At 44.2% G+C, this 27,769-nt stretch overlaps 1 protein-coding gene across 4 annotated transcripts in view; it reads right to left on the bottom strand.

Annotated features, from left to right (window-relative positions):
* The window catches only part of ANXA13 (annexin A13), a 119,791-nt gene that overhangs the window by 35,785 nt on the left and 56,237 nt on the right, over positions 1–27,769 (bottom strand). For all 4 annotated transcript variants that reach the window (XM_056522701.1, XM_056522700.1, XM_056522703.1 and 1 more), the window contains one exon: positions 3,114–3,189. In XM_056522701.1, the coding sequence (XP_056378676.1) occupies positions 3,114–3,189 (76 nt within the window). The remainder of the gene's footprint in view (positions 1–3,113; positions 3,190–27,769) is intronic.

Here is a 27,769-nt window from a genome sequence, read left to right as displayed (position 1 = left end):
TACAACTCTCAGCATGCCCAGACAGCCTTTGATTTGTAGTTTTGCAACAGCTGGAGGCACCCTTGGATGGGAAACACTGCTTTAGATATATGTACGGATTGAACAACAACCTTGGGGATATTTATCCCCTCAGGGAAACCCTGAATAGAGCCCCTCTGCATTCTAAAACTTAGCTTTTAATAAATTTCAAAATAATAATTTTTGTACTCAAAATTACCACTAGGTGGCAGTGTGTGCTTAAAATTACAGTCCCTATTTGTAATGGTTTTTGTCGCATTCTATGCAAGGATGAACCTGATCACGGAGCTCTGTTTGCAGCGCTCTGCTCTGACACCGTCTACATACATAGTGTCACAGCGCACCGTGATCCATCCATGTTATAACACAGGGACTGAGCTAAAATTTGCTCCTCTGGCTCAATGTTTCGCTAGTTGGACCTAGCTTTTTCAAGAGTATGAGGTAACTCATACTCTTGAAAAAGATTTTTAAATTACTTCCATTAAACAATCTTAATCCTTCCAGTACTTATTAGCTGCTGAATACTACAGAGGAAATTCTTTTCTTTTTGGAACACAGTGCTCTCTGCTGACATCACGAGCACAGTGCTCTCTGCTGCCATCTCTGTCCATTTTAAGAACTGTCCAGAGTAGGAGAAAATCCCCATAGTAAACATATGCTGCCCTGGACAGTTCCTAAAATGGACAGATGTCAGCAGAGAGCACTGTGCTCGTGATGTCAGCAGAGAGCTCCCAAAAAAAAAAATGTCTTCTGTAGTATTCAGCAGCTAATAAGTTCTGGAAGGATTAAGATTTTTTAATAGAAGTAATTTACAAATCTGTTTAACTTTCTGGCACCAGTTGATTTAAAGAAAAAAAAAAAGTTTTCCATACCCCGGCATACCCCTTTAATTATTTTATTCCATTTGCCCATCTTGCTTTACAGACAAAACAAGAGGAGGCAGGTCGGTGAGAATACCACATATATTCGGGGTCACTCCATATACATACGTGCTGCATACTCAAAGACTATTTACAAAAGTTCATTCTTATTTAAATTCACTGAAACAATATAAAAGATTGATGCAAAAGTATACAAACCATTTCCAAAGCATAACATTTGAGCTCAAAATTTTAAAATTGCTATAAATTGTAAAACATTTTTAGAAAAAGCTGAATTCAACAGAATTTAACATTCCATGTCACTATACAAACTGATCACTAAGGGGCGCCACTGACTTAGCTAATGGTTTGCAAACAATACGTAACGATACTAACAATGACGTAAATAAAGGAACAGTAACTTCAAGGAATGCACGTTGGGAATAATAATATACATAACACATTCTTTTCAATCAGGGTGTTTCGGGATGGGGGTTGGGGCATTGACCCAATAAGTGTGTGTTCACACACAACAAAGTAATTGCGAGTATTTCTCTGGTCGAAAAATACATCCTATTATACCTTTACTTGTCTTAAAGGGGTGCTCTGGAGGGAAAAGAAGTTTTCAAAACAACTGGTGCCATAAATTACTTCTGTTTAAAAATCTTAATCCTTCCAGTACTTATCAGCTGCTGTATGCTCCAGAGGAAGTTGTGTAGTTCTTTCCAGTCGGACCACAGTGCTCTCTGCAGACACCTCTGTCCGTATCAGGAACTGTCCAGAGTAGGAGAGGTTTGCTATGGGGATTTGCTCCTACTCTGGACAGTTCCTGACAAGGACAGAGGTGTCAGCAGAGAGCACTGTGCACTGTCTCAGTTCAGATACTTGGTTTCTCAGTTCCATTTTACACATCAGGATTCTAGCTATAGGGGGTGCAGAATCAGCAGATGCTTCTGGGGACCCTTAAAGAGAACCTGTCACCAATCTAAACTTTTAATATATTGTTCCTGATGTAGTTATAAGGCACTTGGCTATTTACAGTGATCCCTCAACTTACAATGGCCTCAACATACAATAGTTTTTAACATACAATGGTCTTTTCTGGACCATTGTAACTTGAAACCAGACTCAACATACAATGGTACGGACAGTCCAGATCTGTTAAACGTGTCACAACTGGAGTAACTGACCAATCAGAATGGGCATTCACTGATAACTCACCTCTATTACTGAAGCATATGCACTGACTGTTGTCTGGTAGCGCCCCCTACAGTACAGGGAGGAACTACAAGTTCTGTACTACTCCTTACCTGTGCCAGGGTTAGCTGCTCCTTTTGGACACCAAGTAAGGGCGGCTCCATTTGGGACATTGTGTGTACTGTATAGGACCCTGAAGAAGCTCCTGTCCTCTACATAAACCATTGTTTCCCAACCAGGGTGCCTCCAGCTGTTGCAAAACTACAACTCCCAGCATGCCCGGACAGCCAACGGCTGTCCGGGCATGCTGGGAGTTGTAGTTTTGCAACAGATGGAGGCACCCTGGTTGGGAAACACTGACATAGACAGTGATTTACAGCTCCCAGCAGATCTTTATTACTTTTATATGTAAGGATTTGCTTTATCTATATTAGTTATCTACTTATTTTTCTTTAATCTTCACTTTTTCCTATTTTTGGATGACATTTTGGGGGCTTCAGAACCAATTACCAGGTTTCCATAGAGTTATGGTCTCAACATACAATGGTTTCAACATACAATGGTCGTCCTGGAACCAATTAATATTGTAACTTGAGGGACCACGGTACATGCTGTAAAAATTCCCAACCTTTTAACCTTTAGGAGTAGTTAGGGAATATAATCTGAGTTAGTTTAGAAAATATGGTTTGATGTCAGGTACTCTTTAAGGGTGTATTCACACGGGAGCGCATCTGCAGCGTATTTAATGCTGCGGATGCGCTGCCAGCACACAAAGTTACGGCAGAGCAAGTTCTCTGCTGCTGCTGCCGCCGTAGCTCTGTGTGTTCGCTCGTGACTGCCGGCGAGAAATTAACAGATACGAGTGATCACACACAGAGCTACGGCAGCAGGAGCAGGGAGATTGCTCTGCTGTAACTGTGTGTGTGCCAACAGCGCATCCACAGCATTAAATACGCTGCGAATGCTCTCCAGTGTGATTACAACCTGAACCAGTATGAAAAGACAACAACACATAATAGTTGGGGGACCCACACCTACCGAGCCCTTTACAAGCCTTGTGCAGCTTCTTGGAATCTCTTTCTGCATCAAAATTATGATGGTGCCGGATGGTTGGCTGAAAAATAAAAATAATAATAATTTAAGAAATGTATTAGTAAAAAAGAAGAAGTATTAGATAGGAAATTGTTGGTGATATTGGAATATATCGGGGAACTGACAGCAGCCGTTGTAGAGGTCCCCAAAGTCAGAGTAACTATGTTCAGGTGGGGTTCCTCAGGTGGGACAGCCCCTAGTCGCCTCTCCTTAAGTTTATCTTGTATAGTAATAAATGTATATATTAGTAATTTTATTTGTATTATAATGGGCTGTATAGTACTTACCTTGTTCAGCGTCGCAGGACCTTCGGTCATGTGACCAAGCAAGTAACCTCTATGGTATGTTGCAGGACCTTAGGAGGTCCTTGGGTCACGTGATACCCAGCATTCTCTATAATGGTGATTGACATCCGTACGGACCAATTAGGTTTAGTCCAGCCCCTGCCCATATAAAGGAGCTGCGTCCAATTATCGCTCTCTTGGGTTGCTGCTCTCGTGGATGCCGGACTAACAGGACGGTGCTACGCAACTTTCAACGACACGCTAGGCCTCAAAAACCTACGGCCTCAGCAGAACCAAAAATCGTGAGTGTTATACTAATTCCTGCTAATACTAGCCTGACTACTGGACCGCAACTAATTCTCCAAATCCAGTGGAGCAGCACAATAGTCTAGAGACCCTTAAAGCTAAAGTCCCAACCATTGTCAATCTCCAAAAGGAAGCTGAATTGATGAGAGACTGTTATGTTGATGAAGTGTACAGAAAATCTTCAGTAAAGTTAACGCTGGTTACAGAAGCTTTCTGGTTGTGGACAATCCATTATTACTCACTACTTAAACTCAGTATCATCTACCTCCCTATCGTTCCTGGGAAGGGCGGCGGTAGGAAAAGCTTAATTGAGGAGCCCTCACCCTGGCGTCACGAATAGCAAGGGTTAACAAACACCCTTTATTACCTGCACAGCTACACTCCCCATACCCTACACCCCCAAGCTACCACAATTTTATAATCCTCCCAGTTCACTGCCCCCATCATGACATACCCCCCCCCCCCCCGGCCTTTATTTTTATTATTTTTTAGTTTTCTACCTTGCTATTGCTCTGGTATTTTCTGCTCAGTCTCAGTCAGACTGGGAAGGGGCGTTCTCCAGCAGGCGTGACATCATCTGAAGCCATACAGGGGAGAACTTCCTCCCTCACTCTGCTACACACAGCCTAGATCAGTTCAGTGTGAGATGAGCTATGATTGGCTAAGGCTGCACACCGCCTTCAGCACTCCAGACTGCATTTCCTGATTTTGGACTTCTGCCAGGCCAGCAGGAGTCCAAAGTCTGTGCAAGAGATGAGGGGGAAATGTGCTCTGGACAAGTAGGGAGACACCAAGTGGCAGCTTTTTTAAACACAAATAAAACATAGAAAACATCTTTTTTTTTTTTACACAAAGTACATTAGAAAGATTTTTTTTATTTACGATAAGGAGAGCAATAGCAAAAATTAGTTTTAATGAGAGTGCCCATTTAAGGAGGTGACATGATCCTCGGCCTACTGTGACACCATCCGAAGCCAGTAGGGTTCAGGGCTTGTTCCTGTTATCCGTGTGTACAAGGAAGAAGAGATCTGTACTATCTATTCTTCCAAGAGGAAAGCTCCAAAGCTAATGTGCCTCAAGAAAAATCCAGGTTCCAGTACAACTCAGCCAGACAGGATACCGGCAGCCAGAGCAGTGTCGGGGTGAGCCAAAAGAGCCAGAGCAGTGCCAGGGTGAGCTAAAAGAGACAGAGCAGTGCCAGGGTGAGCCAAAAGAGCCAGAGCAGTGCCAGGGTGAACCAAAAGAGCCAGAGCAGTGCCAGGGTGAGCCAAAAGAGCCAGAGCAGTGCCAGGGTGAACCAAAAGAGCCAGAGCAGTGCCAGGGTGAGCCAAAAGAGCCAGAGCAGTGCCAGGGTGAGCCAAAAGAGCCAGAGCAGTGCCAGGGTGAGCCAAAAGAGCCAGAGCAGTGCCAGGGTGAGCCAAAAGAGCCAGAGCAGTGCCAGGGTGAACCAAAAGAGCCAGAGCAGTGCCAGGGTGAGCCAAAAGAGCCAGAGCAGTGCCAGGGTGAGCCAAAAGAGCCAGAGCAGTGCCAGGGTGAGCCAAAAGAGCCAGAGCAGTGCCAGGGTGAGCCAAAAGAGCCAGAGCAGTGCCAGGGTGGGCCAAAAGAGCCAGAGCAGTGCCAGGGTGAGCAAAAAGAGCCAGAGCAGTGCCAGGGTGAGCCAAAAGAGCCAGAGCAGTGCCAGGGTGAGCCAAAAGAGACAGAGCAGTGCCAGGGTGAGCCAAAAGAGCCAGAACAGTGCCAGGGTGAGCCAAAAGAGCCAGAGCAGTGCCAGGGTGAGCCAAAAGAGCCAGAGCAGTGCCAGGGTGAGCCAAAAGAGCCAGAGCAGTGCCAGGGTGGGTCAAAAGAGCCAGAGCAGTGCCAGGGTGGGTCAAAAGAGCCAGAGCAACACTACCACGTCAGCCCTGGCTTTGTAGGCTTCAGGCCTCATTCAACTTGAAAACAATAGTGTTGCCACCTTTCTTGCAAAAAATACTGGCCATGCTAATTTGCATAATTAATTATATATGCGTAACATCACAGGATACACATATGTGGAAGAAATTTGTCCTATTCTGACCCCTATAACTTTTTTTTATTTCTCCTGTATCAGGACTCATTTTTTGCGCCCCGATCTGTAGTTTTTCACAGTACCATTTTTGTTTTGATCTCTTTTTTTTTCTTGAATTCAGGAGTTGCAGTTAGTTACTAACTACAACTCCCAGCATGCCCTGATACAGCCTGTGGCTCAGCAGCTGCCCCAAACGAAAACTACAACTCCCAGCATGTTGGACTATATAGCAGTATATAGTAAAGGTTAGTGTTTCCCAATCAGGAGTGCCTCCAGCTGTTGCAAAACTACAACTCTCAGCATGTTGGACTATATAGCAGTATGTAGTAAAGGTTAGTGTTTCCCAACCAGGAGTGCCTCCAGCTGTTGCAAAACTACAATTCAGTTGTACAGGGAGCGCCATTTATATGTATACACCTTAATAAAATGGGAATGGTTGGTGATATTAACTTCCTGTTTGTGGCACATTAGTATATGTGAGGGGGGGAAACTTTTCAAGATGGTGGTGACCATGGCGGCCATTTTTAAGTCGGCCATTTTGAATCCAACTTTTGTTTTTTCAATAGGAAGAGGGTCATGTGACACATCAAACTTATTGGGAATTTCACAAGAAAAACAATGATGCGCTTGGTTTTAACGTAACTTTATTCTTTCATGAGTTATTTACAAGTTTCTGATCACTTATAAAATGTGTTCAATGTGCTGCCCATTGTGTTGGATTGTCAATGCAATCCTCTTCTCTATATACTGCTATATACTACTATATACACCGCAGGAGAAATGCTAGCACAGGCTTCCAGTATCCGTATACACTGCTATATACTACTATATACACCGCAGGAGAAATGCTAGCACAGGCTTCCAGTATCCGTATACACTGCTATATACTACTATATACACCGCAGGAGAAATGCTAGCACAGGCTTCCAGTATCCGTATACACTGCTATATACTACTATATACACCGCAGGAGAAATGCTAGCACAGGCTTCCAGTATCCGTATACACTGCTATATACTACTATATACACCGCAGGAGAAATGCTAGCACAGGCTTCCAGTATCCGTATACACTGCTATATACTACTATATACACCGCAGGAGAAATGCTAGCACAGGCTTCCAGTATCCGTATACACTGCTATATACTACTATATACACCGCAGGAGAAATGCTAGCACAGGCTTCCAGTATCCGTATACACTGCTATATACTACTATATACACCGCAGGAGAAATGCTAGCACAGGCTTCCAGTATCCGTATACACTGCTATATACTACTATATACACCGCAGGAGAAATGCTAGCACAGGCTTCCAGTATCCGTATACACTGCTATATACTACTATATACACCGCAGGAGAAATGCTAGCACAGGCTTCCAGTATCTGTATACACTGCTATATACTACTATATACACCGCAGGAGAAATGCTAGCACAGGCTTCCAGTATCCGTGTACACTGCTATATACTACTATATACACCGCAGGAGAAATGCTAGCACAGGCTTCCAGTATCCGTATACACTGCTATATACTACTATATACACCGCAGGAGAAATGCTAGCACAGGCTTCCAGTATCCGTATACACTGCTATATACTACTATATACATCACAGGAGAAATGCTAGCACAGGCTTCCAGTATCCGTATACACTGCTATATACTACTATATACACCGCAGGAGAAATGCTAGCACAGGCTTCCAGTATCTGTATACACTGCTATATACTACTATATACACCGCAGGAGAAATGCTAGCACAGGCTTCCAGTAGTATTGTAGTATATAGCAGTATATTCCCAATAAGTTTGATGTGTCACATGACCTTCTTCATAATGAAAAAACAAAAGTTGGATTCTAAATGGCCGACTTCAAGATGGCCGCCATGGTCACCACCCATCTTGAAAAGTTTCCCTCCCCCCCTCACATATACTAATGGGCCACAAACAGAAAGTTAATATCACCAACCATTCCCATTTTATTAAGGTGTATCCATATAAATGGCGCTCCCTGTAGTTTTGCAACAGGCGTTCTGGAGGCGTTCTGGTTTGAAAACACTGGTATAGTATATGGTGTAACATTCCGGGAGTTGGAGGATTGGTTGGATAAATAACGGCCATTGCAATGCCGGTATTTATAATCTAAAAAGACCGGCGGGGTGGACAAAATACTGGCTGTGCCTGTAAAATACCGGCAAGGTGGAGACCCCATCAACCATTTAGATGCCGGTCGGTACAATGACAATATAACCAGGGGATCCATGGAAGTCATTGTCACTGTAGAACCCGGCAGATCTAGGGGATATAATGTTTACTGACCTCCTAATCTTATGCAAACAGCAGTAATAAAGCAACGTCTGCCTTGTGTAGCTGACAGATGACTTGCTGATAAATGAACCTGCTCCTTTGAAATTGATAACAAATATTATCCTTACAGCATGTAGGTAAATCCATTTATCTGTTGTTCTATCATGGACCTTTACAACCCCTCCACCTCTTCACCTCCCCGTCGGTATTAAAGGGGTATTCCAGGCAAAACCTTTTTTTATATATATCAACTGGCTCCGGAAAGTTAAACACATTTGTAAATTACTTCTATTAAAAAATCTTAATCCTTGCAATACTTATTAGCTGCTGAAGTTTTCTGTCTAACTGCTCAATGATGATGTCACGTCCCGGGAGCTGTGCATGATGGGAAAATATCCCCATAGGAACTGCACAGCTCCCGGGACGTGAGTCATCAGAGAGAGTAGTTAGACAGAAAACAACAACTCAACTTCAGAAGCTAATAACTATTGGAAGGATTGAGATTTTTTAATAGAAGTCATTTACAAATCTGTTTAACTTTCCGGAGCCAGCTGATATATATAAAAAAAGTTTTGGCCTGGAATACCCCTTTAAGGCCTATTGGACATAGATATGGACATCTATTTTTAAAAGGGGTACTCCGGTGGAAAACTTTTTTTATTTTTTAATGCAACTGGTGCCAGAAAGTTAAACAGATTTGTAAATTACTTCTATTAAAAAAATCTTAATCCTTCCAGTACTTATTAGCTGCTGAATACTACAGAGGAAATTCTTTTCTTTTTGAAACACAGAGCTCTCTGCTGACATCACGAGCATAGTGCTCTCTGCTGACACCTCTGTCCATTTTAAGAACCAGAGTCCAGAGTAGGAGAAAATCCCTATAGAAAACATATGCTGCTCTGGACAGTTCCTAAAATGGACAGAGATGTCAGCAGAGAGCACTATGCTCGTGATGTCAGCAGAGAGCTCTGTGTTCCAAAAAGAAAAGAATTTCCTCTGTAGTATTCAGCAGCTAATAAGTATTGGAAGGATTAAGATTTTTTTAATAGAAGTAATTTACAAATCTGTTTAACTTTCTGGTAGGGATCGACCGATGTCGGTTTTTTAGGGCCGATACCGATACCGATAATCGGTGCAGGTTAGGGCCGATAGCCGATAACATATACCGATATTCCAGTATAAGTTATCGGCTATTTAACCCCCTGCGACACCGCTGCAGATCATTGATTTAAAGCGGGCGCGTTAAATCAATGATCTGCAGTGGCTTTTGCGGGGCCATAGGCCGCCGCCGCCACCTGCTTCTCTCCCCCTACCTGTCAGGGTGGTCCGGGCCATCCATCCTTCCTGTAGTGTCTGGGGGCGTTCCGGGTGAAGAGTGAACCGGTCCGGGCTGTCCTTCTTCTCCGGGGGTCCTCTTCTCCACTCCGGGCAGGCTCCGGCCTAGTACGCTGCATAGATCCCGCTGCGCAGTGACGCCCGTAGCAGTGACGCACCTGACGTCACGGTGTAGAGGCGTCTATGCAGTGTACTAGGCCGGAGCCTGCCCGGAGTGGAGAAGAGGACCCCCGGAGAAGAAGGACAGCCCGGACCGGTTCACTCTTCACCCGGAACGCCCCCAGACACTACAGGAAAGAAGGCTGGATGGCCCAGACCACCCCCATTACGGGTAAGTTAAAAAAATTTATTGACTCGGAGGGTGGGGGAGGGACCCGACCGGTATAGCGGTATGGGCAAAAATCCATACCGGTATACCGCCCAGCATCACGGTGGTGGGTGCGACACGGTGCGATGGGTCTGGCGGGTGTGGTGGGCGGGTCGGGGGGGTGCGGTGGGCGGGTCGGGGGGGTTGGCGGTCGCGGTGCGGTGGGGGCGGTGCGGGGGGGCGTTGGCATTATCGGCTTATCGGCAAGGTAATTGCCGATACCGATAATGCCCAAAATCGTGATTATTGGCCGATAATATCGGCCATACCGATAATCGGTCGATCCCTACTTTCTGGCATCAGATAAAAAATTTAAAAAAATTCCACCGGAGTACCCCTTTAGGGAACATTATTTACAACTTCGACAACTCAATGTAACTTTTGGGGGTTAGTCTATCAATATTCATATAGGAGGTGCAAATGTAGCCATCACACCCAAGCCCTGCAGGTCCCGGAGACCGAGGAGGGTCTGAGTGCCCCTCTGAAACATAAGAAGACAGATGAGTGGGGCTCTTTTAAAGAGGTACTCCAGTGGAATTTTTTTTTTAATCACCTGGTGCCAGAAAGTTAAACAGATTTGTAAATTACTTCTAATAACAAATCTTAATCCTTCCAGTACTTATCAGCTGCTGGTTGCTAAAGAGGAAGTTCTTTTGTTTTTGAATTTTGTTTTTGTCCACAGTGCTCTCTGCTGACATCTCTGTCCATGTCAGGAACTGTGTCCAGAGCAAGAGAGATTTGCTATGGGGATTTGTTCCTGCTCTGCATAGTTCCTGACATGGACAGAGGTATCAGCGGAGAGCACTGTGGTCAGGCAGAAAAGAAATTCAAAAAGAAAAGAGCTTCCTGAGTATTATACGGCAGCTGATAAGTACTGGAGGGATTAAGATTTTTAAATAAAAGTAATTTACAAATCTGTTTAACTTTCTGGCACCAGTTGATTTGACAAAAAAAAATATATAAATATATATATATATATATATATATATATATATATATATATATATATATATACATATATATCCATATAGTATTGTCTGTAGTTTATCAAGAACAGAGAGTTAAAGTGGCACTCTGGTGGAAAACTGGTGCCAGAAAGTAAAACAGATTTGTAAATTACTTCTAAAAAAAAAATATATATATCTTAATCCTTCCAGTACTTATTAGCTGCTGTATAATACAGAGGGAATTCTTTTCTTTTTTGATTTCTTTTCTGTCTGACCACAAGTGCTCTCAGCTGACACTTCTGTCCATGTCAGGAACTGTCCAGAGCGGGAACAAATCCCCATAGAAAACCTCTCCTGCTCTGGACAGTTCCTAAAATGGACAGAGGTGTCAGCAGAGAGCACTGTGGACAGACAGAAAAGAAATCCAAAAAGAAAAGAATTTCCTCTGTAGTATACAGCAGCTAATAAGTACTGGAAGGATTAAGATTTTGTTTTTTAATAGAAATAATTTACAAATCTGTTTAACTTTTTGGCACCAGTTGATTTAAAAAAAATAAATAAATAAATAAATGTTTTCTCCCGGAGTACCCCTTTAAGGGAGTTGGACAACACATGACTGCAGGATCAGACTACACAGGGTTCGTAGTCTGTTTCCATAGTGACATATTGGTCTGCACTGGAGCTGCCTGTGTGCACATAATGGCGGGATATTGTTATTTGACTTTTTTATAAAGAACCTGTTACGCCGAGCGCTCCGGGTCCCCGTTCCTCCCCGGAGCGCTCGCCTCATCCTCGTTGTTGCAGCGCCCCGGTCAGATCCACTGACCGGGTGCGCTGCGGTCCCGCCTCCAGCCGGGATGCGATTCGCGATGCGGGTGGCGCCCGCTCGCGATGCGCACCCCGGTCCCCGTACCTGACTCGCTCTCCGTCGGTCCTGTCCCGGCGCGCGCGGCCCCGCTCCCTAGGGCGCGCGCGCGCCGGGTCTCTGCGATTTAAAGGGCCAGTGCACCAATGATGGTGCCTGGTCCAATCTTCCCAATTAGCTTAATTAGTTTCCACCTGTGCACTCCCTACTTATACCTCACTTCCCCTGCATTCCCTTGCCGGATCTTGTTGCCCTTGTGCCTAGTGAAAGCGTTCCCTTGTTTGTTCCTAGCCCGTGTTCCAGACCTCCTGCCGTTGCCCCTGACTACGATCCTTGCTGCCTGCCCCGACCTTCTGCTACGTCCGACCTTGCTTCTGTCTACTCCCTTGTACCACGCCTATCTTCAGCAGTCAGAGAGGTTGAGCCGTTGCTAGTGGATACGACCTGGTCACTACCGCCGCAGCAAGACCATCCCGCTTTGCGGCGGGCTCTGGTGAAAACCAGTAGTGACTTAGAACCGGTCCACTAGCACGGTCCTCGCCAATCCCTCTCTGGCACAGAGGATCCACCTCCTACCAGCCAGGATCGTGACAGTAGATCCGGCCATGGATTCCGCTGAGGTGCCGCTGTCAAGTCTTGCCGACATTTTCACGATGATCACCCAACAAAATCACCAGCTGGCATACTTGTCCTCCGTGAAACAGCAACTGAAGTCACAGTTACAGCAGCTGCTGTCACTGACACAGCAGCTGCAACTGCAACAACCATCTCCTTCGCCGTCTCCTGCAACTCCTCCGCAGCGTCCGGCCATGGATTCCGCTGAGGTGCCGCTGTCAAGTCTTGCCGACATTTCCACGATGATCACCCAACAAAATCACCAGCTGGCATACTTGTCCACCGTGACACAGCAACTGAAGTCACAGTTACAGCAGCTGCAACTGCAACAACCATCTCCTCTGCCGTCTCCTGCAACTCCTCCGCAGCAACCGGCCGCTCCTAACCCCTGCTTGTCCCTGCCGGACAAATTTGATGAGGACTCTAGACTCTGCCGTGGTCTCCTTTCTGGAAAGGCCTTGTCTGGGGCCACACCACTCTGGGACCGCAATGATCCTGCCACAGCCACAGTCCAGTCCTTCTTCGCTGAGGTCCGTGGTGTCTTCGAGGAGCCTGCCCGAGCTTCTTCTGCCGAGACTGCCCTGCTGAACCTGTCCCAGGGTGTTTCTTCCGTTGGCGAGTACGCCATTCAGTTCCGTGCTCTTGCTTCCGAGTTGTCCTGGAATAGTGAGGTTCTCTGCGCGACCTTTAAAAAGGGCCTATCCAGCAACATTAAAGATGTTCTGGCCGCACGAGAAACTCCTGCTAACCTACATGAACTCATTCACCTTGCCACTCGCATTGACATGCGTTTTTCCGAAAGGCGTCAGGAGCTCCGCCAGGATATGGACTCTGTTCGCACGAGGCGTTTCTTCTCCTCGGCTCCTCTCTCCTCTGGTCCCCTGCAATCTGTTCCGGTGCCTCCCGCAGTGGAGGCTATGCAAGTTGACCGGTCTCGCTTGACACCTCTAGAGAGGACACGACGCCGCATGGAGAATCTCTGCCTGTACTGTGCCGGTACCGAACACTTCCTGAAGGATTGTCCTATCCGTCCTCCCCGCCTGGAAAGACGTACGCTGACTCCGCACAAAGGTGACACAGTTCTTTATGTCAACTCTGCTTCTCCACGCCTTACTGTGCCTGTGCGGATATCTGCCTCTACCTTCTCTACTATGGCCTTCTTGGATTCCGGATCTGCAGGAAATTTTTTTTTGGCCTCTCTTATCAACAGGTTCAACGTCCCTGTGACCAGTCTCGCCAGACCCCTCTACATCAATTGTGTTTACAATGAAAGATTGGACTGTCTCGTGCGTTACCGCACGGAACCCCTCCTAATGTGCATCGGACCTCATCACGGAAAAATTGAGTTTTTTTTCCTCAGGTTCTTTGGCCCCAAGAAGAGGGGGAGACCCAAGGGGGGGGGGTACTGTTACGCCGAGCGCTCCGGGTCCCCGTTCCTCCCCGGAGCGCTCGCCTCATCCTCGTTGTTGCAGCGCCCCGGTCAGATCCACTGACCGGGTGCGCTGCGGTCCCGCCTCCAGCCGGGATGCGATTCGCGATGCGGGTGGCGCCCGCTCGCGATGCGCACCCCGGTCCCCGTACCTGACTCGCTCTCCGTCGGTCCTGTCCCGGCGCGCGCGGCCCCGCTCCCTAGGGCGCGCGCGCGCCGGGTCTCTGCGATTTAAAGGGCCAGTGCACCAATGATGGTGCCTGGTCCAATCTTCCCAATTAGCTTAATTAGTTTCCACCTGTGCACTCCCTACTTATACCTCACTTCCCCTGCACTCCCTTACCGGATCTTGTTGCCCTTGTGCCTAGTGAAAGCGTTCCCTTGTTTGTTCCTAGCCCGTGTTCCAGACCTCCTGCCGTTGCCCCTGACTACGATCCTTGCTGCCTGCCCCGACCTTCTGCTACGTCCGACCTTGCTTCTGTCTACTCCCTTGTACCACGCCTATCTTCAGCAGTCAGAGAGGTTGAGCCGTTGCTAGTGGATACGACCTGGTCACTACCGCCGCAGCAAGACCATCCCGCTTTGCGGCGGGCTCTGGTGAAAACCAGTAGTGACTTAGAACCGGTCCACTAGCACGGTCCTCGCCAATCCCTCTCTGGCACAGAGGATCCACCTCCTACCAGCCAGGATCGTGACAGAACCTTTGGAATTCTTTTTCATTTCCCTGTTTTACGACACTTTGTTGTTTTTATAACCGGATAAGCTGTTTTATATGGTCATAAAGCCCCGTTGCCCGCCTGTTCACATGCGTTCCCTCCTTGATAAGTTTGGCCTTATCTGGCAGCTGATAAGTGAAGCCATAAATGGGCCGGTCACCGTAATTAATAATTCAAAGGAATCATTACTGAGAGCGCCAGACGGATCGCTGTGATGTCACAGCCAAATGACTGTATTGATCAGACAGCCAAGACACAATGGGCGGACTGTGTCCGTAGGGGAAGGGGCGTCATCTCTGTCCCAACTGGTTAGTATTAAGCAATCTCTATTGGCCATGAAAATAATGGCAACATTTTAAGGGGTACTCCAGACAATTTTTTTTATTTATACTTCAGGTGAAACTCGAAAAATTAGAACATCGTGCAAAAGTCCATTGTATTTCATTAAAGGAAAACTGTCAGCTTGTTCCCCCCTCAGTAACCAGTGGTACTGGCTGGTAGTGCGAGGGACCCTGATCAGTTCGATCCTTACTGTGCCCGGATCCGCCGAGCCGTTCGGCCATAATCTTTAATTTCGGTATATGCAAATAAGGTGCTAACTGGCACCGGCCGGGCTAACTGGCACTCTGATGTCAGTGCCGCTGGCCGCAGCGCCGCCCAGCTCATCAATATTTCTCCCCTCCCTCCGCCTCTCCCTCTTCTCCCAGCTCTGTAATGACGAGAGAGGGGAGGAATATTCATGAGCCGGGCGGCGCTGCGGCCAGCGGCACTGACGTCAGAGTGCCGGTTGGCCCGGCCGGTGCCAGTTAGCACTTCATTTGCATATACCAAAAATAGAAGATAACGGCCGAACGGCGCGGCAGATCCGGGCATGGTAAGGATCAAATTGATCAGTATCCCCCGTACTACCAGCCAGTACCGCTGGTTAGTGCGGGGGGAGCAAGCTGACAGTTTTCCTTTAATGCAACTTAAAGGGGTACACCACTGCCCAGCATTTGGAACAAACTGTTCCGAACACTGGAGCCGGAGCCGGGAGCTCATGGTGTCATAGCCCCGCCTCCTCATGACATCACACCCCGCCCCTTAATGCAAGTCTATGGGAGGGGGCATGACAGCCGTCACGCCCCCTCCCATTGACTTGCATTGAGGGGGCGGAGCTGATATCGTGCAAAAGTCCATTGTAATTCATTAATGCAACTTAAAGGGGTACTCCGTTGCTCAGTGTTTGGAACAAACTGTTCCGAATGCTGTAACCGGCGCCGGGAGCTCGTGACGTCATAGCCCGCCCCCTCATGACGTCATGCCCCCCCCCCTGCCATCATGCCCCCTCCCATAGACTTGCATTGAGGGGGCAGGGCGTGATGGCATGAGGGGGCTGGGCGTGATGGCATGAGGGGGCGGGGCTATGACGTCACAAGCTCCTGGCATAAGCGTTCGGAATAGTTTGTTCCAAACGCTGAGCAGCGGAGTACCCTTTTAACTGACCTTCAGCCACTGGTGCCCCTGAGGAGCTGCTGGTCAGCGAATCCCTGGCCACATTGGTGTCCTGCCTTGACCGGTGATAGTCTGAGCGGCAGACAATGTATTACGCCCAGCTCTAGCCTCCTTACTGGTGCCCGGGCCTGTACATTACATTGCTGCTTGTTTTGGGCCATTTCTGTTCTGAAAAGTGGCAGATTTTTTAACCATTCCCTCCCCAGGACATATGCATACTACCTATACGAGGGCTCATTTCCGCGAATGGACATATGCATACTTCCTAGCTGTTTCCTGCAGAACATGATTGCTGTTTAATTAAACTACATGTGAACTGACATGTAATTTAATTCAATGTTATTTAAATTTGATTTTTGAGGCATAAAGCAATTTTAGGGGACATTTATGATTGTCTTTAGAGCCTTATATTTCTTATACAGTATTTGGAGCATTTTTCCCCCCTACTTTTGTCTGTAAGAAAAAAGCTGCAAACGATCTTACAAAAGTCAATTTCAGTTTTCCCTTTTCAGTGGTAATGGATTGGTGGCTGCAACTTTATGTGCAGAAAAGTCGCGGAGAGGAGGGGTCATACAAAATGGTGTTCTGAAGTGATTTTTTGTTTTTTGCTTACGTGTGCCAAATGTATTAACCCCCCCCCCCCCCCTGCGATAGTATGATAAATGTGATGCATGTAAGCAATCTTGCCAGCAGTCAAACTTCCCGTGATCAGCTGCTTATCCCCTGTCCTGTGGATAGGGGATAAGTAAATTTTGGCTGGAGTACTCCATTAATATCTAAGCAGTATATCTAGGTGCAGATCATGAAACAACAAAATATGCAATAAAATTATACAGTAACCAAATAATAGCACTTTATAGTGGCCAAACAATAGCACTATACAACTATACAGTGACCAAACAATAGAAATATACAGTGACCAAACAATAGCACTATACGGTGACCAAACAATAGAAATATACAGTGACCAAACAATAGCACTATACAGTGATCAAACAATAGCACTATACAGTGACCAAACAATAGAAATATACAGTGACCAAACAATAGCACTATTCAGTGACCAAACAATAGCACTATACAGTGACCAAACAATAGAAATATACAGTGACCAAACAATAGCACTATTCAGTGACCAAACAATAGCACTATACAGTGACCAAACAAAAGCACTATACAGTGACCAAACAATAGAAATATACAGTGACCAAACAATAGCACTATACAGTGACCAAACAATAGAACTATACAGTGATCATACAATAGAAATATACAGTGACCAAACAATAGCACTATACAGTGACCAAACAATAGTACTATACAGTGACCAAACAATAGCACTATACAGTGATCATACAATAGAAATATACAGTGACCAAACAATAGCACTATACAGTGATCATACAATAGAAATATACAGTGACCAAACAAAAGCACTATACCGTGACCAAACAATAGAAATATACAGTGACCAAACAATAGAAATATACAGTGACCAAACAATAGCACTATACAGTGACCAAACAATAGAAATATACAGTGACCAAACAATAGCACTATACAGTGACCAAACAATAGAAATATACGGTGACCAAACAATAGCACTATACAGTGACCAAACAATAGCACTATACAGTGACCAAACAATAGCACTATACAGTGACCAAACAATAGGCCTATACGGTGACCAAACAATAGCACTATACGGTGACCAAACAATAGCACTATACAGTGACCAAACAATAGCACTATACAGTGACCAAACAATAGCACTATACGGTGGGTAACAATAGCACTATACAGTGATCATACAATAGAAATATACAGTGACCAAACAATAGCACTATACAGTGACCAAACAATAGCACTATACAGTGACCAAACAATAGAAATATACGGTGACCAAACAATAGGCCTATACAGTGACCAAACAATAGGCCTATACAGTGACCAAACAATAGGCATATACAGTGACCAAACAATAGCACTATACAGTGACCAAACAAAAGCACCATACAGTGACCAAACAATAGCACTATACAGTGACCAAACAATAGAAATATACGGTGACCAAACAATAGGCCTATACAGTGACCAAACAATAGGCCTATACGGTGACCAAACAATAGCACTGTACAGTGACCAAACAATAGCACTATACGTTGGGTAACAATAGCACTATACAGTGATCATACAATAGAAATATACAGTGACCAAACAATAGCACTATACAGTGACCAAACAATAGCACTATACAGTGACCAAACAATAGGCCTATACGGTGACCAAACAATAGCACTATACGGTGACCAAACAATAGCACTATACAGTGACCAAACAATAGCACTATACAGTGACCAAACAATAGCACTATACAGTGACCAAACAATAGCACTATACAGTGACCAAACAATAGCACTATACAGTGACCAAACAATAGCACTATACAGTGACCAAACAATAGCACTATACGGTGGGTAACAATAGCACTATACAGTGATCATACAATAGAAATATACAGTGACCAAACAATAGCACCATACAGTGACCAAACAATAGCAATATACAGTGACCAAACAATAGAAATATACGGTGACCAAACAATAGGCCTATACAGTGACCAAACAATAGGCCTATACAGTGACCAAACAATAGGCCTATACGGTGACCAAACAATAGCACTATACAGTGACCAAACAATAGCACCATACAGTGACCAAACAATAGCACTATACAGTGACCAAACAATAGAAATATACGGTGACCAAACAATAGGCCTATACAGTGACCAAACAATAGGCCTATACGGTGACCAAACAATAGCACTATACAGTGACCAAACAATAGCACCATACAGTGACCAAACAATAGCACTATACAGTGACCAAACAATAGCACTATACGTTGGGTAACAATAGCACTATATAGTGATCATACAATAGAAATATACAGTGACCAAACAATAGCACTATACAGTGACCAAACAATAGTACTATACAGTGACCAAACAATAGCACTATACAGTGACCAAACAATAGCACTATACAGTGACCAAACAATAGCACTATACAGTGACCAAACAATAGTAATATACAGTGACCAAACAATAGCACTATACAGTGACCAAACAATAGCACTATCCTTATGATGCTTCCAGTTCAAGTCATAAGACTCTCTGTCGGAATAGGATTTGTGGTTTTAAAAAGGACAACATTTTTTACTATTATGCTTAACTGAAACTGGCCTTAAAAACAAGGGTGTAGCCAAAAAATTCCTCCTCACCAAGGTGGTATTAAAGGAGTATTCCATGAAACTTTTTTTTTTCATATCAAGTGGCTCCAGAAAGTTAAACAGATTTGTAAATTACTTCTATTAAAAAATCTTAATCCTTCTAGTACATATCAGCTGCTGAAGTTGAGTTGTTCTTTCCAGTCTGACCACAGTGCTCTCTGCTGACACCTCTGTCTGTCTCAGGAACTGTCCAGCAAATCCCCATAGCAAACCTGTCCTTTTCTGGACAGTTCCTGAGACAGACAGAGGTGTCAACAGAGAGCACTGTGGTCAGACTGGAAAGAACAACTCAACTTCAACAGCTGATAAGTACTGTAAGGATTAAGATTTTTTAAACAGAAGTAATCTACAACAGTTTAACTTTCTGGAGCCAGTTGATATGAATAAAATGTTTTTTCATGGAATACCCCTTTAAACATTTACAGGCTATGGCCCCATTTTAATCCTTGCTATGATGCCTCTACATCTATGGTCAGTTTCAAGGGGCAGTCCATTTGCATAAACCCTAGTCTGGGATTCTGAGTTAATAGAGGAGATGTCCTCTGTTCAGGATCCTCTCATGTTGACCAGAGCAGTGAGTGACCACATAGAGCATCAGTCTCTGGAGGACTTGTCCTGTCTTTCATTAGACAGACAGGCCATTAGTTTGAATGGACAGTGTGTAATGCTTCATTTCCCCTCTGGTGGTGCTGTGGGGAGATTGAACACTTACTACCGGTTTTCCTTACAGATCACAGGTGATCCCTGGGGTTCTCAGCAGTCACAGTGAGATAGTTTGTAATGTACTTTTTGCCAAGGAACCCTTCTTACAGGTAGGGATTGTCCAAAGTAGAGATCCCCAATAAAGGGTCAAGGGAACAACGTTCCTCACTGTTTTCATGATTATTGAAACTTCACGAGGAGAGATCTTGCGTGGAGCCCCCGACTGGAGACTGAGGGAGACTGACAGGTATTTTGTGTTTCATCCATTGCAAATAACTGTTGTAAACTTCTCCCCAAGCTGCTTGGCGATGGTCTTGTAGCCCATTCCAGCCTTGTGTGGCTGGACAGCTCTTTGGTCTCGGCCATGGAAGAGAATTTTTAATCTAATAGTTTTTTTCTGTGGGTAGGTGTCTTTTATACAGGTAAGGGAGTGCTTTAAAGGGGTACTCCGCCCCTAGACATCTTATCCCCTATCCAAAGGATAGGGGATAAAATGTCTGATCGCAGGGGTCCTGTCACTGGGGACCCCCGGGATCTCCCTGCTACACCCGGCATTCCTTTAGATCTTCGGGTGCGGCTCGTGACATCATGGTGACGCCCTGCTCGTGACATCACGACCACGCCCCTCAGTTCAAGTCTATGGGAGGGGGTGTGATGGACGTCACTCCCCCTCCCATAGACTTGCATTGAGGGGGCGTGGTTGTGACGTCATGAGCGGGCGTAACCGTGACATCACGAGCCTCCGCCCCGCATCGCCAGTCATCCGGCACGGAGTGAAGTTGGCTCTGTGCATTGGATGTCTGGGGTGCCGCAGTCCCCAGCAGCGGGATAGGGGATAAGAAGTCTAGGGGGTGGAGTACCCCTTTAAGAGAGTATTCCTAATCTCAGCCCGTTACCTATATAAAAGACACATGGGAGCCAGAAATCTTGCTGTCTGATAAGGGATCAAATTTAAATAAATTCATAACAAATAGGGGGGGGGTCCTAATAGTGACATAATAGTTTCCATAGGGGATCTTATTCGGTCTTGAGGATTACTTTGCTGACGCTTCGTTCTGCAGTTGCTTAGCTACACAATGTCAGTCTGCATCTATTCAGTAAGTGAAAACACAGAACCCAGAAAAAGGAGATATATGGTCCTTCAGCCAATGATATACATGCCCTTGGAGACAATTTTACAAAATAATAACTCAACTGAAATCTACCAATGAGGTCACAGATAAACACATTAAGCTAAAATATATAATTTTTATTATTAAAGATAATAAGAAAAACAATGCCTCACAATACAGTGCTCAGAAAGGTATCAAATCAGATATAGCACTAAATAAAGTGGAAACATTTATTATGTAACGTCTAAAAATATAATAAATCGCTCTATTATGGGCCATTTATATTTGGTCCCGCTCCAAGCTCATAAATACTCATGTGACCTCCTGGACAATCGATTTTGGCAGGTGTTGGGAAATTCCAGTGATGTAACTTTTATCTGTGGATTTACCATGATAACAGCTCAGTGTAATATTAACCCATAAATGGATTTGTAAATTGGGTATATGATGTGTTTTCGATTCTTGGGGTTCTCCAGGGAAGTCAACTCAACTCCTATCCCCAGGATGAGTGTCTGATTGTGGGGGTTTGACTGAAGGGACCCCCACAATCTACTGTATGGGGCCTAGCAACTCCCCCGGCTTTGGAACACTCCAGGCCCCACCCTCGGAGACAAGTGGTGATAGGCTGAGACGGCCGTCACTCCTGCTCATCTGGGAATGTGGGGGCCAAGACGAGCAGGATGAGATACTTATCCCCTATCCTGTAATTACACACTTATCCTCCATCCTTCCAAAAACATTTTTAGCGACCAAAGTAGAGAAAGTATGAAACATTTGGGGGGATTCACCAAAACTAGGAAAGTTGGTGACTTTTACTATGATACTTTAGATATTTCATTTTAAGGGAATTTCCTTTTTTTTTCTTTTTTTGTATCTGGTGGTTTTCCTGTTTATTAATTAAAGGGTACCTCTCATCAAATAAACTTTTGATATATTTTAGATTAATGAATGTTGAATAACTTTCCAATAGCATGTTAATGAAAAATATGCTTCTTTCTATTGTATTTTTCCCGATCAGTCCTGTCAGCAAGCATTTCTGACTCATGCTGGAGTCCTAAACACTCAGAGCTGCCAGCCTGCTTTGTTCACAGCCAAACAGGTTGTGAACAAAGCAGGCTGGCAGCTCTGAGTGTTCTCCTTTGTGAACAAAGCAGACTGGCAGCTCGTAGTGTTTAGGACTCCAGCATGAGTCTGAAATGCTTGCTGCCAGGACTGGTAGGGAGACCCCTAGTGGTCATTTCTTCAAAGTGGAAAATTAAATAGAAAGAAGCATATTTTTTTATAACATGCAATTGTAAAGTTATTCTGCATACATTAATCTATAATATATCAAAAGTTTTTTTGATGAGAGGTACCCTGGTTACGTTTTACGGCACCTCAGTTTTTGTGACAATAGTTCATTTTTTCTAGTCCTATTCCGTGAGGTTGGCTTATTGTGGCAGACATGCGGCCTTATCCTTCACACGTATTTGATTAAATAATAATATTACTAATATATCAATGATGATGAAATAATAATAATATTACAAATATAAAATAATAATACAAAAAAGCAAACAAATAATAAAACTACAAACGTAACAATGATGAAATAATAATACTACAAATATAAAATGGTAAAATAGAATAATACAAATATAATAGTAACCAAAAAATACAAAAAATATTATAATGACAAAATAATAATAGAATAATACAAATATAATAGTAAACAAATAATACTAAAAGTATTATAATGATAAAATAATAGTAGAATAATACTACAAATATAACAATGATAAAATAATAATAGAATAATACAAATATAATAGTAACCAAAAAATACTAAAAGTATTATAATGATAAAATAATAGTAGAATAATACTACAAATATAAAAATGATAAAATAATAATAGAATAATACAAATATAATAGTAACCAAAAAATACTAAAAGTATTATAATGATAAAATAATAGTAGAATAATACTACAAATATAAAAATGATAAAATAATAATAGAATAATACAAATATAATAGTAAACAAATAATAATACTATGAATATAATAACAATAAAATAAATGATTGTATCAAATCCTTATACAAAATAATCCACACAGCAATATTAATGAAAAAAAGAACATGTAGACTAAGTTGTCCATTTATTCCATTACTAGATAAGGCGGTAGCTCTACTTGCAGTCCTATGTAAGACCATTAACATGTAAGATTTCAACATCTCTTTCAAACTCTTTGCTTGTGTCTAACATATTTTGGCTCTGTTACATCTGTACATTATGATACAATTTCAGGCATAAGATAAACTTACATGGAAGTTGCCCATGGTCCTCTGTGTTCTGCAGGAGGTGTTTGTTGAGTCTATGGGGAATTGCCCGAGTCCAGTTTTATGAGATGACTGGGATTAATGAATAACTCGGCCATTATCTAATAGGTTATGTTACGTGGTTTTTGGTGGCGGGAGAACATCAGTAATTCAGAAAACTCCTTGTGTCTTATTTCTATACCCGCCCATCACAGTCAACATCATACTGAGCAAAAGAGCTTAAAGGGCTATTCCAGGCAAAAACTGTTTTATATATATCAACTGGCTCCAGAAAGTTAAACAGATTTGTAAATGACTTCTATTAAAAAATCTTAATCCTTTCAGTACTTATGAGCTTCTGAAGTTAAGGTTGTTCTTTTCTGTCTAAGTCCTATCTGATGACACCTGTCTCGGGAAACGCCCAGTTTAGAAGCAAATCCCCCCCATAGCAAACCTCTTCTAAACTGGGCGTTTCCCAAGAAAGGTGTCATCAGAGAGCACTTAGACAGAAAAGAACAACCTTAACTTCAGAAGCTCATAAGTACTGAAAGGATTAAGATTTTTAATAGAAGTAATTTACAAATCTGTTTAACTTTCTGGAGCCAGTTGATATATATATATATATATAAAAAAGTTTTTGCCTGGAATACCCCTTTAAAAAAGAAGTTATTAAAGGGATAGTTATCACCCGGATCTGCTCACAGACATAAATTGTAGTAAATGTGGCGCACGGGACCTGACAGTTATGTGATATAATTATCATGCCCTACAGATGGATTTTGGTGTGGAATTGCTGCAGATTTCATCCTATGCATTGTAAAGGGTTAACAATCCGCAGCAGGTGGATAAGATTTTGTAAATCTGGACAGAAGATCTCCGTAATCACATTGATAATATGATGTACATGGGGTGCGAACAGTTAAATCATACTTTACCATGCTGTTGGTCCGGTGGCAGGATATTTAAAACTCCTGGGCAATCTCCGCAGCCCAAAAGTAACATGATCAGGAGATGTACCAGAAGTTCCATGCAAGTCTATGGGACTTCTGGCACATCTTCTGATCGGGTTACTCCCAGGCTGCAGAGATTGCCCTGAAGTTTTAAAGGGAAACTGATAGCCGGTTCACCAGCACTAAACCCAATACAGTGGTCCCTCAACATACGATGGTAATCCGTTCCAAATGAACCATCATTTGTTGAAACCATCGTATGTTGAGGGATCCGTGCAATGTAAAGTATAGGACAGTGGTCTACAACCTGCGGACCTCCAGATGTTGCAAAACTACAACACCCAGCATGCCCGGACAGCCAAAGGCTGTCCGGGCATGCTGGGAGTTGCAGTTTTGCAACAGCTGGAGGTCCGCAGGTTGAAGACCACTGGTATTGGAGGTTATACTCACGTGCCCGCCGCTCCGGATCGTCTCCGCTCGTCACCGCTGCCCTGGATGTCGCCTTCCATCGCTGTCGCTGCGTCCCCGGGGTGTCCCCGACGCTCCGGCAAGGCCTCTGCTTCCCCGGCATCTTCTCTCTCCGTCGCCGCCATCATGTCGCTACGCACGCCGCTCCTATTGGATGATGGGACGGCGTGCGCAGCGACGTGATGACGACGATGGAGAGCGCCAACGATGGAGGGGATCCCGAAGAGGACGCGCCGGAGCCCCGAGGACAGGTAAGTGATCGTCAGCGGACCACACGGGGCACCGTAAACGGCTATCCGGTGGCAGCTGAAGCAGTCTGCGCTGCCCAATAGCCGTTTATGCGATGGCCCTGACATACAAAAGCATCGTATGTTGATGCTGCCTTCAACATGCGATGGCCTCTGAGAGGCCATCGTATGTTGAAATGATCGTATGTCGGGGCCATCGTAGGTCGGGGGGTCACTGTATATAGGGTTATAGTGTGAGTGAACCGGATAAAATTATGTATAACTTACCCGGATCGGCGCTGACATTCTGATTATCGAGGGTGTACTAGCCTCCATTGCTTATAAGTAAATGTTGTCCTTTGTGCAATGGAGGTGGGACCTGGCATACCCAGCATCCTTCCCTCCGTCCTCTCTGTTCCTATATGCTCACCCACCTTGCGCTCACATGGGTGAAGACTTCATGAATATTCATGAGGTGGGCAGGCATATAGAGGACGGAGAAGCAGAAGAGGACGGAGGCAGAGATGCTGGGTATGCCAGATCCCGCCTCCATTGCACAAAGTAGACCATTTTCATTTTAGCAATGGAGGCTGTATCTCTGGAATGGCAGCACCGATCCGGGTAAGTTATACATCGCACTATAACCCTGTGCATTGAGTTTATTGAGTGAACCGGCTGTCAGTTTCCCTTTAACCCCTTAAGGATTCAGGGCCTTTACGCCCGGATGTACGGGTACGCCCTTGTCCCCTGGTACTTAAGGATGCAGGGACCTGTATGCCCGGATGCCTAAAGTGGCTTTGAAGTGAGTGCAGGAGCTGCACTCACTTCAGAGCAGTGAGTGTCAGCTACCATCAGTAGCCAGACACTCACTGCTTAAGGCGGGTAGCGCCATTTAACCCTTTAGACACTGTTATCAATGACGATCACGGTGTCTAAAGGAAAAGTAAACATCTTCAGTAGCTCAGAGAAGCTTTCCGAACCCCTGCGACATGATCGTGGGGGTTCGGTAAGCTAAAATGACGGAGGAGGGTCCCCTTACCTGCCTCCTGCCACCGATTGCCAATTCACTGATGTGTCCTGGCTATATCAGTGGATTGACGATCTCACCGTGTAATGCTATGCCATAAGCATAGCATTATACAGTGAATTCAATCTAATGATTGCATGTAAAAGTCCCCCATTGCATCATATATGAGAAAAAAATGTAATAAAAAGCGTTCAAAAAGTCCCATCAAACCAAAATCGTACTGATAAAACTACAGATCACGGCACAATAAATGAGATAGATAAATAAAAAAGTTATAGGGGTCAGAAAAGGACAATTATATGCACACCAATTTTGTTGGTACCAAAGTAGTACAATAATAGAAAAACTCTATAAATCAGGTATCGTTGTAATCACATTGAGCTACACAATATACATAATGGATTATTTTTGCCATTTTTGCCACTGTGTAAAAACCAATCCCCCCAAAATTTGCTAAATGGCAGTTTTCTTATACATTTCCACCCACAAATAATATTTTTTTTTGTTTTTGGTACATTTTATGTTAAAATAAAAGGTGTAATTACAAAGTACAAATGGTTTCACAAAAAACAAGCCCTCAAATGGGTCTGTAGGTGGAAAAATAAAAGAGTTATGGATTTTTAAAGGAGAGGAGGAAAAATGAAAACGCAAAAATGAAAATTTCCATAAAAGGGGTATTCCAGGATTTTTTTTTATGTGACTATGCTACAGGGGCTGTAAAGTTAGTGAAGTTCATAATATAGTGTCTGTAGCTGTGTTTCATGGTGGTCTCGCAATTCTTATGTGATCTTTTTCCCAAAGTTTATTTTTAGCAGCATACAAAATTATTGTCGTCTCAGGTTTTCCCAGGTTGCAGTGCGGCCCGAGACATTACATCACTAGTCAAGTGTTCAGGGGGAGCCTGTCTGCTTGAATGGGTGGAGCAACAGCTGGATGGAAGAGAAAATCATTCTGCAACCAATTGTATTTTTGCAACAGCTAGAATCACACTACTCAGAAAAATCTGGTCTTTTGTATGGAATGCATGGGTGGGTTGGCTGATGTGTGGGAGTGAGAAAAGTGACTTCACACTTACAAACAAGGAATTATGGGACTAGTAGTTGAAGAAGGGAACTTCAACAGGAAATAGCCATTTCACAAAAAGATAGGCACAGCGTTATGGTAATCTTACAACATAGCCATTTAGCCCAAAGACAAGCAGAGATCTTTCCTAAGCATGATCATTACTGTCTGGCAGGTATGTACTAAAATCACCTTATGATAGATAACCCCCCAAAATGGGCTAAAGGGGTTAAACATCCTGCCACCAGACTAACATCATGGTAAAATATGATTTAACTGTCCAGCAGGCAGGTGCAATGAATAGTAAGTGCAGGGCAGGAAGAGGGGAAAGGGTGGGGGGGGGGGGGAGAGAAGATTTATTGCAGGCTGAGAAAATAGAGGGGGGGAGAAAAGACATCAATGTGGGGGCAGGGAGATGGCATGGGAGCACTGCTGCAGTAAGGAGTGCAGGGAGGATAAGTAGACTATCACTGCTGGGGCTTAAGGAGACTGGAAGAGCACTATGCGTGCCACCTAGCTTTCCCAGTGTTCTGAAGAGCATTGCTTTTTCTCTCCCACAAGGTTTAGGTAGGAAGACTGACAATGCCAGGTACTCAGCTAAAGTAGGATGTATAATAAGAATTTGCCACTTAAAGTGGTACTCCATTTCCCCAGCGTTCAGAACATTTTGCTCCAAACGTGGGCTGTGGGGGTCATGAGGTCACGCCCCTGTTACATCATGCCACTCCCCCTCAATGCAAGTCTATAG

Source organism: Hyla sarda, chromosome 5, assembly GCF_029499605.1.
Source record: "Hyla sarda isolate aHylSar1 chromosome 5, aHylSar1.hap1, whole genome shotgun sequence".
Taxonomy (NCBI): domain Eukaryota; kingdom Metazoa; phylum Chordata; class Amphibia; order Anura; family Hylidae; genus Hyla; species Hyla sarda.
The sequence above is the reverse complement of the archived record's forward strand: the minus strand, read 5'-3'. Positions and strand labels throughout refer to the sequence as shown.